The sequence below is a fragment of the Pan troglodytes genome, chromosome 5 (genome assembly GCF_028858775.2).
Source record: "Pan troglodytes isolate AG18354 chromosome 5, NHGRI_mPanTro3-v2.0_pri, whole genome shotgun sequence".
NCBI lineage: Eukaryota > Metazoa > Chordata > Mammalia > Primates > Hominidae > Pan > Pan troglodytes.
Genome location: NC_072403.2, coordinates 42,173,299 through 42,183,851, shown reverse-complemented (window position 1 = coordinate 42,183,851; position 10,553 = coordinate 42,173,299). Strand labels below are relative to the sequence as shown.

Genomic DNA, 10,553 nt, shown 5'->3' with positions numbered 1-10,553 from the left:
TGCTCCAAGGAGAGCAGGAGGAGGCAGCATTATTATCCTCCTCTCACAGATGAGGAAACAGAGGCTCAGAGTAGGGAAGCGCCTTGTTCACAGTCACACAACCAGATACAGACAGAACCCAGCCAGGAGCAGGCTCTGATAACTCCTATTTTAGTGCCCTTCCCTCCAGTTATGATCTAATCCATTAGTTCATTTATTCAACCAATGTTTATTGAGCACTTACTATGTACCAGCTCTGATGCTAACTGTGTGGAATGAACAAATGCAAAAGACAAAACCCCTGCCCACAGGATGCTCACAGACCCCACTGGTTACGGGGCTTTTGTGCCAATATGAATATAGGGCACCCTGTGAGGGTGCTGTGGAGGGGTGGGGCCCCTCAACTCCCACCATAGATGTTTTTGGTCTTTTTCCGCCAAGGGCTGGCAAGTATGTAGAGCAACACAGATGGTTTTTACAAGAGCACTGGGGTGCATAGAGGTCCTGCTGCTTTGCATGGCTTTAAAAAGGTGGGCAAGTAACATCACAACATAATTAACCTAATTCCCTCCCTCCGAGAAGTCAGAAGCCTAAGTGGGTGAGTCAGAGATAATGGGGTCAGCTGAGAACTGGTTGAGCTGGAGGTGTTAGCTGGGTTACAGCGGGGTTGTGCTGTGGGTATCAGTCAGAGGTGCTGCCTGGAAGAAAAGACAGCATTCTGGTGTTGCCCCGGGCACAAGTGAGGCCTCCCAGTTTCAAAGCACAGTGGCTGACATGTAACAATTCGTTCATGTTGATCAGGAAAAAAAAAAAGAGAAAAAGGAGACAGAAGCTAATTTGGGTTGCCAGATTTAGCACATAAAAATACAGGAGACCCAATTAAATTTGAATTTCAGAAAATTACAAATAATTGCAATATTGAGGACATACTCCTAGTAAATAATTATTCATTGTTTATCTGAAATTCAAATTTAACAAAATGTCCTCTATTTTATCTGGCAACTCTGAAACTAATGTAAGAACAATTATTTTAATTACCTCAAAACAAGAAAAATAATTAAACCAAGTGAAGGGAAGTATGCAAGAGGATGTATTAATACTTTAACATAATTGACATTAAGAGCATCTGGGCTCTAAATACAGACTTTGAATTAAAACAATAATTATGATTAAGTTCGAGTCTTCCTTGGGTCCCAGGGAACAAGCATTCCTGGGCTGTGCAAGAGAGGACACTCTCCTCCCGCTAGTTTCCCAGGCCTCAGGCTTCTGCAAACATGGAGGCCACTCCTGGAAGAAAGGCCTGCGGCCGGCCGGGCCTCTCTAGTCAGTCTCCCCCCAGTACACACCTCCAGCTGCTTTCCTTTGACCGGTCTGGCCACAGATCAACCAGAGTAGGCAGAGGATGCAAGACCCCTGGGACTTTGACCATTTTCAGGGTCTCAAAAGTACATTTTGTCCCCTGGAATGGCTGTGTTAAGTGGGGTCTGTTGCCACAGCCAAGCCCCAACCCTCTAAATCCCCAGCCCCACCAGCCTTAAATTTGCATATGGTCTCCTCAGGCTCCAAAGGGCAGTTTAGTATGGTCCTCCACCCATTCATTCTGGGTTTTGCATTTCAGGATTTGGTAAGCAAATGTACCTGAGGCCTGTGGGCAGCTGGGGCTTCCTTGCTGGGCCTGGCGGGACCTGGAGGTTGTCTGCTCTCTGGGGAGGATGGGGGCAATTATTTTCTGGACAGGCTGGAAAAATTGAGGCTGAAGTTGTCTTCCTCACGGAACATTTTCACTGAGGTGTGAACAGCAGACAGAGAGCCCTCATTTGTGTTGGCTGCAGGGGAGGGACATTTGGCCTCCTTCTTCCTCTACAGCCACCCAGGACTCCAGGGCAGCCTGTCTCAACACCACAGCACCACATAATCCCGGGGGAGCTCTAAAGATCTCAATGCCTGGGCTGCCTGACCAAATTCAGCCAGCGATTCCAGTGACCAGCTCAGGCCAAGCCGTTAGTACACTGTAAGAATTAAAAACCAAACAACAGAACTTGGGCTCCTGCCACCACAGGAAAGAGGGAGCGTGTCGTTGGCTCAGTCCTGCTGGGCCCCCAGGAGTTTTGCCCTTGGACAGGATCCTGGGGAGACTAGAAATGATCTGGCTCATCTCAAAGAAGCAAGCTCAGGCCAAGGTTGAGAGGAAGGTCCATGAGTGCCGATCAGTGCTGGCATCCATCAGTCTGTTCAGAGTAGGGTAGTGGAAGGGTTGAAAGGATCGCAGGAAGCTGAGGTGCTCACCCTCAGATCTTGTGCACCCTCAGAAGGGAAATAGATCTTGTGCACCATCAGGACTGGCAATAGGTGTTGCCCCTGGTCCTCAAAAAGGCCCAGAGTCAGGGGAGTGTGCCGGACAGCAGTGAGAAGCAGGCTTGGCCTCAGGGTCCTCAGGTTCTCTCCTGTTCCAGCTCCAGTTCTCTCTCTCAGCTCACAGCTTCCTAGGAAATCTCCCCCATCTAGGACTTCCCTAACCTTAGTTCCACCGGGGATCACCCTTACAGGTTCATACACCTTGGGCAACCCTCAGCAGGTAGCCAGGCCTTTTATAGCCAATGCATGGAAATTGGAAATCTCAAGCTACACCAAAAGCCAGTTAGGGGGTTCATTTCATTACACAAGGGTCTTTTGCTGCTTGCAAATGTAATCTCCAGTAGGAGGTGATAAAAGGGTGTTTGAAACATCATTCCATGTATGAAAGTTCAACTGATACTTGTTTTTTTAGGAAGGGGATGGGGCTGAAGTGGTCTCCGGATGGCTGAGTACAGTTGTGCAGATTTTACACTATACAAGGGTACAATGCCATATAAAAGGGGTAGGCGATTCGCAGACTTATGCATGTCTGTGCATGTTCTTTGTAGTTTTCTAGCAGTTGTCAGTCAAGTGTCTTGCTCTAACAAAATCAGCATATTATGACAATTTTCCAGCAGCTGGTAGTCAGGTTCTCCAGGAATAGGTGCTATTTTCTTAGTATAAAAGGTACTGCCTGGGCTAGTGTTGACCTTGACTATGACCAGGAAGGGAAGGTCGGAGAATAAAAGGAGCTGGATCAATGAGACCCAGGAGTCACCACAGCATCCCAGAACAGGACAGGCAGTATCTGCCTTCCAAGGTCATCCTAAGGAATTCCACACTTCAGGGCAGCATTCCTGGATCCGGCCGGGATGAGGTCTGTAGGTGACCCAAACTGTCTCAGAAGTGGAGAGCAGAGGGAAGTTGAGTGGGCAGGGAGCAGACCTGGATAGGAGAAGCCGAGGAAGAACAGGTGAAAAGAAGGGAGACAAAAGGGAGAATCAGAAGACCTCACTTCCAAGACTTGCCTCCACCTCCTGTGTCACTTGGGGCAAGTTACTTGCCCTCTCTAGGAAATTGGAGGAAGACACTTGCCGAGCCCAGAGAAATGCTGGGATGTGGATTTGTACATTCTTGGATAATTTTAAAATCTCCGTAATTTTCAAATCTATCATTCTGTTGCTTAGACCCTGCAATGACTCTGCAGCACCACACGGGAAGTCCAGCCTCATTAGCCGGTCATCCAAGGCAGCCTGACCTACCTTCCACCACATCTCCAAGTTCACTTCCAGGCCTCTCCGCTACCTCCATCCTTGCAACTGCAGTTAACTGCTTGCATAGACTATTTCCTTGTTCTGGGCCATCCCGTGTGCCTGGAATACCCTCCCACACCCTTATCCTCAGTCTGACTAACTTCTGCTCATCTTCCACATCTCCACCAGGTTCCCTGAGATCCCCAAGCTAACAGAGCGAATTAGCTGCCTCTCCTCTGTGCTTCTATTCCATAGTAATCCAGTGGTTCTCAAACTCCAGCGTGCATCAGTCATCTGGTGGACTAAGTGAAATACACACCGCTGGGCCCCAGCCCCATTTCCGATTCAGTAGGTGCAGGGTGAGCCCAAGAATCTGCATTCCTAAAAGCTCCTAGGCAGAACCGTGCATTCAGATACCCTCTCTTTGCTCCTTTCTCTTGGTGCCCCAGTCCTACACACTGCCCCGGGACCCTCCCAAATGTCCCACACAGGCCTGGGCACTGGTCATAAGGTTCTGACATGTCTTGTTAACCAGAATTACACAGGATGCTTCCACATTCAGCTTCTCAGTTAAGTCCCAAATAACCATGGGTTGAAGGCAGGGTGAATGTTATAAAGAGAAACCGAAACTCCCACTAAGTAAAGTAACTTGCCAGAATAGAGAAACCAGTGCTAACCCCTGTGACTTCTGACTCCCACCCCAGTGCTCCCACCACCCTCGTAGGCTGTATCACTAAGTTGGAACATCAAGACACTGGTGACAGACAACCTGAATTGGGATCCTGGCTCTGCCACCTACCAACTGTGTAGCTTCGGGCATGTTACTTAACCTCTCTGTGCCATGGTGCTGGGCACGTAAGTACTATGTAAGTTGTAGCTATATTATTACATTCACATCGGAATGGGGGAAATTCCATAGAAACTCAAAGAAAAGGATCTTTTATGGTGGAAACTTGGGGCATCTCACAGACTTGATAGGAATTAGGAGGATTTGGGGGCAGGATGGAGTCCTCCTTCTCCATTTGTAGCCTGTAGGCAGCCTCTCAATTTCTCACTCTGTCTCTTCATTTTGAGGCCAGTGACACAATCCAGAGTCGGATGACCACGGAACCCTTACTGGAGGAGAGCCAAGGCTAGCAGAGGAAAGCTAGGCTGATGCATACACCCACCCAAGCTCCAGGAGAAGAGCAAGTCTGGCATCACTGCCGTTCCTAGAATGAAAGGGGCCTGGAGCAGACTTAACCCAGCCTGCAGCCTAAATAGAGCTATCCCAGCCAACACATAGGCCCATGAAAGAGAAACACAAATATTTGTCCTTGTAATCCACTGAGATTTGGGGGGTTGTTTGTTATGCAGTGTTATCATAGCAGCAACAACTGACTAATACAGTTTGCATCAGAATATGAATTTCAACCTCTGATTAAAAAACAACACTGATTAGTGTATGGGACATCTACACTTTAGCTTTTGTTCTAGCCTCTCTCTACTTGTCTGCAGGGATATCAGCTGGGGACTGGAAGTTTGCACAGGACTAGCCATGGATGTGACAGTGGTTGTAATTTGGGAGGAAATGAACAGGTTTCTCCTCTTCCTGAATCACTCCCCCCTTCTCCATCCCTAACATTTTTGAGCTTCTCTTTTCTACCCCTTACCCCAGCCTTTGGAATTGCTTAAGACCATCGATTGGTAAATTGCCACCTCCAGGCCGGCTCAGCATCTGTTCTGTAAAGGAACGCAGCAGACAACCACCTGCCTGGTGCAGGAGGTGTGACCCAATGACAACAATGCTTCCCACAGTTTATGAATGTTGTCTTGTTTGTTTTTATCACAGCCTGCTTCTTTGTAAAGCACCTTCATTCCCAGAAGATTTGTTAACCAAAGTGGCTCTTGCTGAATTGCACAGTTCCCGCTTCTCTGCTGCAGTGGGGAGAGAGCTGGCCCTGGAATCAAGGAACTGGAGCCTGGGCTTGGCTTCCAGATAGTGCTCCTAGTCCCAGGGAGGCTCCCCACACCCACCGCAGATCCGTGGCTTCCCAAGGCCGAATGTGACCATGAGCTCCTAGAGACAGAGATAAGGACACTCAAAGGTCAGGGAAGTGTTGGGGCTGGAGATCAAGAATGAGTGAGAAGAATCCCAGGCTGGGATTGTTGATCCCATGAACCCAGGGACCTCGAGCTGCCGTCCTGCACCCTCCCTTACCTACCTGTCATCCAGAAAGAACATGTGGTTTGTTCCACTTCCTGCAGCAGCTCTCAGAATCTCCGCTACCATACTGCTTCCCACCACTCATCAAGTGCATTGCTTAGACTTCGAGATGAGCCTTTGGCCACCGGGTGAGCCTCTGACCCTTGTCTGTCTGATAAATCCCTGTGCCCATCCAGGGACCCCACTTGGGACAAGAACAACCAGGAAGGATGTTGCTCAGAATGATTAGAGGTTTTTCTGACCAACAAAGACTTGAAGCAAATTATATAGCAGTGTGGGTCTGTTCCATTCAGAGAATACTATGTTGCCCAGCCCAGACTCCAACTCCTGGGCTCAAGCAATCCTCCTGCCTCAGCCTCCCGAATAGCTGGGACTACCGGCACATGCCAACATGCCTGGCCAATTCAGAAAATACTTTGATAACCCAATGAAATAACTGTAAATAATACCCCACTTGGTTTGAATCTGAGGCTCTCATTTTGAATTTGCGAGTCTGTTTGTATACATGCATGGGGCTTTACTTAAAATATGATGACTCGGTAAAAAAATTAAAACTTGGTTTAGGTGGGACTCAAAGTTCATCAGATTCTTAGGTTTTAGTCTTATCTTTGATCTAAAGTTAGACTAGGAGTAAACTGTTGAAACTTGGGGATAGAGTTTTAATTCATTTTTTATTTTGCCAGAGTCCAGGAGAGTGTTTGGCACTTAGTAGGTGCTCAATAAATGTTGACTGACTAAGTCAAAGACAGCATAATATAGTCAAAAAGCTATAAGAAGCAGGCCTACATTGACTAGGGCCCTTAACTGTATACTGGCAACATTTGAGTGTCACGTAGGCACTCACTTGTCTAGTTTTGTTTTTTTTTTTTTCGAGATGGGGTTTCGCTCTTGTTGCCCAGGCTGGAGTGCAACGGCGCAGTCTTGGTGCACTGCAACCTCTGCCTCCTGGGTTCAAGCGATTCTCTTGCCTCAGCCTCCCGAGTAGCTGAGATTACAGGTGCACACCATCAAGCCTGGTTAATTTTTGTATTTTTAGTAGAGATGGAGTTTCACCATGTTGGTCAGGCTGTTCTTGAACTCCTGACCTCAGGTTTTCCACCTACCTCAGCCTCCCAAAGTGCTGGGATTACAGGCATGAGCCACCATGCCTGGCCTGTCCAGTTTTGTATTTAAGTAGCATAAATACAAACATAATATGTAAACATAATACCTACTTATTGTGAGCTATTACACATTCTGCATTCTATGAAGCAATTTACATCATTGATCGCATTTAACTCTCACAACTTTATGAAGTGGTATCATCCCCATTTTACAGGAAATGGAGGCTCAGGGAGAGCAAGTGTCCCAACCATGATCCCTGAGTGGAGCTGTGGCAGAGCAGGAATTTTATGTCGGATGTGTCTGTTCCAAAGCCCAATCTCCCACTGCACCCCCTACTCCCTTACACTCTCCTCTATTCCTCGGAATCTCTCTGAACACAGTTCCCAAAGCTGCTCCTCTCCGTGGGATTTAAGGAACATTAGCCATGCTCACTGCACTTTGCTGCTTGGTTTTTTGGATCCCGGATGTCTTGGGAAGCCTTTTCTGGTGCCACTTGTCTTTTGCTTGTTCTTCTTGAAGACCTTATTCACCCAGTTTGAGTCTTCAGCAGGGCTCTCCCTAGGCAAAGAGATTAAGTAGATGGTTCATTATGGGCCTGACCTCGGTCCTCCAACATGGTGGCCTGCTCAGCTCCGCAGGTGGACACACCCGCGCTGTGGTTCTCAACCCTGGCTGAGGATCGGATTTCCCAGCAAACTTTTTTAAAAATATAATCAATGAATATTTATCTAAGTAACATCATGCCCATGAGTCAAATGAAACTCAGACTTTTATAGAGTTATATGTAAATGCAAAAAAGTTTAAATTATGTGAACAAAATGCATAACTTATGCCTAAGCTCAAAATTGTTAAATTTATACAAACTCTTTCAAAAAGTTTTATGGTTAAAATTATACTTAATGTGGGAAGCAGGTAAATTTTAATATGCTTGATGTGAGAGAGAGTGCAAACATTAAAAGCAGGAATGCCTCGGGCCCTGCTCTCTCAATACCTGCAGCTGTGGCCATGGAGAAACCCAGCTACTGCCAGAGTGGTCCCAAGGCAGGGAGGGATGAGAGGGGGCTGGGGTTGTGGGGAGAAATACCCTTGACCCAACTTCTAATCTCCTGCGGTGCCTCCCCCACCACCAGTACAAATGGCATTCAGCCAGCAAGGGAGCCTGGGTAATGTGGTCCTCAGGGAAGTTTTTAAAAAAGCAGATCCCCAGGTCCTCTCATAGTTATTGCAAAGATATAATGGAGTGTATATTATGCAACCCAGACACTTGATGTGCATAATAAAAAAGATTTTCTGGGGACAGTCTACAGTCTAGTACTATCAGGTTATTATCATGCTAATAGAAAATAGTTCGAAGTAAGGAAGGCCTTTGATAGAGACCCTTAATTCATTTCATGCAGGAGCTACCTAAGGCTGGGAGGTAGGATGCCTGCAGGCCCTCTTGGAACTGTGGCATCACCAGAGAGTAAAATATGAGGGCAGGGGATGCACATTCTTGCACTGCACTCAGAGAAGGAGCATCCCCAGTGTGCAGGAGAAGAGAATGACATCATCAACACGGACAGGCTCCTTCCCCACACACTGCCCTAACTGAACAAGAGAAGGCAGCTTTGTGAGATGTAAAGGGGTGGACCTGGAATCACACAATCACACACACCAGAAAAGGATCCCAGAGTTCCTGGCGCAGCTAAGGTGGTGGAAGATATCGCTTAGCCGGGCTTGCTTCTTCCGCCCAAAGGAAAGAGCGTGCTCCACGAAGGAGAAACTTACATTACATAAGGCTTGCTGACGGTTTCCTTCACATGAACCAGAGGCACGGCGCTTTTTGGTTTTGAAGAGACAAGAAGAGCTACAGCTAAAAGTAAAGATATAGGAAACGGGAGTGAGATGGGGAGGGGGGATATGGAGTCATTTTTGAAATAGCAATAGTCAGTAAATGAGAATGTTTAAAAACAGCAAAGAACTCTCTTGTCCTCAAATTCTCATCTTTACAACCAGAGTCATGTCGTGGGACTTGACTGAGACGCAGGCCCGCGGCATCTGTGGGGCGGCTGACTCGGACCCTTGGTGGAACATTAGAAACAACTCCCAGGGGCAGGCCCGGTGGCTCATGCCTGTAATCCCGGCGCTTTGGGAGGCCAAGGCGGGCAGATCACTTGAGGCCAGGAATTTGAGACCAGTCTGGCCAACATGGTGAAACCCTGTCTCTACTAAAAACACAAAAATTTAGCTGGGTGTTGTAGTGCATGCCTGTGATCTCAGCTACTCGGGAGGCTGAGGTAAGAGAATCACCTGAGCCTCAAAAGTTGAGAGTGCAGTGAGCCGGGAGTGAGATACTGTCCCCTCCTCCACCACCAAAAAAAAAAAAAGAAAAAAAAGAAAAAGAAAAAGAAAAGAAAGATAAGGAAAAGAAAAGAAATAGCTCCCTCACAGAAAGCAGCGTGTTAGGGAAGGTTTTCAGGAAAATCCCCTGAAGGGGCCTGGACTTTCCATCACATGCTTCATGTAATGCTTTTTGTTTGTTTCTTAGAACAGAGTATGAATAGTTTCATGGCCATTACTCTTAAGTAAGCTCTTTACATGTTTTTAATGAGTATGGGGATACATAATATATGAAGGTTAATATGTAATTATGTATTATATATAAATAAAGGTAATATAAAGTATATGTGGGTTCTTCTGAAGTTATTTTGTTAGAGACTTGTTGTATGTCCCCAACTCTCCCAAATCTATTCACAGTGAGGCTTGTCCTTTTGTTTTTGGATTTTCCTAGGGCTTTTAACTATTTTCCTGTTCTCCAATGCCACCAATGGCCATCATTAAATGACTGATACCACTAAACTCTAGGGCAGGGGTGTCCAATCTTTTGGCTTCGTTGGGCCACACTGGAAGAAGAATTGTCTTGGGCCACACATAAAATACACTAACAGTAATGATAGCTGATGAGCTGAAAAAAAATCCAAAAAAAATCTCACAATGTTTTAAGAAAGTTGATGAATTTTTTATAGACTGGTGCATTCAGAACCATCCGGGCCGCAAGTTGGATAAACTTGCTGTAGGGGGTCTCAGCTCTGCCTAACTCACATAGATGACCTAGGATGTCACCATTGAGGCTCAGCTGTAAGCTATAACATGGCTTCTCAATCTCAGTACATGCTATTGACACTAACGGTCAGAAAGCACTTTGTGCAGAGACTGTTCTGTGCACTACAGGATATTTTTCAGTGTCCCCAGCCTGTAACCACTAGGTGACAACCAAAATGTCTGCAGACATTGCTAAATGTCTCCTGGAGACAAAATCACTCCCAGTAGAGAATAACTAGACTATATATGCCCTCTATCCACCCCCAGCATGAGTGAGGAATGCCGACTTGGGGTGCAGGATTGCTCAGGTACCTGAAGATGGCCGCCTTCATGCACACGTGTGGTTAATGTAAAACAAGTGTTTTGTATTTAACAGGAAATAAGAGAGCAGGTAAAACACTGCGCCCAATTTTCTGACTCTTTTTTTTTTTTTTTTTTTTCCTGAGACGGAGTCTCACTCTGTCGCCCAGGCTGGAGTGCAGTGGCACGATCTCTACTCACTGCAACCTCCGCCTCCCAGGTTCAAGTGATCCTCCTGCCTCAGCCTCTTGAGTAGCTGGGACTGCAGGTACCTGCCACCATGCCTGGCTAATTTT

At 46.7% G+C, this 10,553-nt stretch overlaps 1 protein-coding gene across 4 annotated transcripts in view; it reads right to left on the bottom strand.

Moving 5' to 3' along the window:
- Positions 1-1,048: 1,048 nt before the first annotated feature.
- Positions 1,049-10,553, bottom strand: part of PNPLA1 (patatin like phospholipase domain containing 1) — a 70,194-nt gene continuing 60,689 nt past the window's right edge. For 2 of the 4 annotated variants that reach the window (XM_054685730.2, XM_063812402.1), the window contains exons 7-9: positions 8,644-8,728; positions 7,309-7,434; positions 1,049-3,258 (exon numbers count right to left, since the gene is read on the bottom strand). In XM_054685730.2, coding sequence (XP_054541705.1) covers positions 3,135-3,258; positions 7,309-7,434; positions 8,644-8,728 — 335 coding nt within the window. In that variant the 3' untranslated portion in view covers positions 1,049-3,134. Of the gene's footprint in view, positions 3,259-6,410; positions 7,435-8,643; positions 8,729-10,553 lie in introns of those variants that run through there. The other 2 variants (XM_063812405.1, XM_063812403.1) reach the window with 1 other exon arrangement.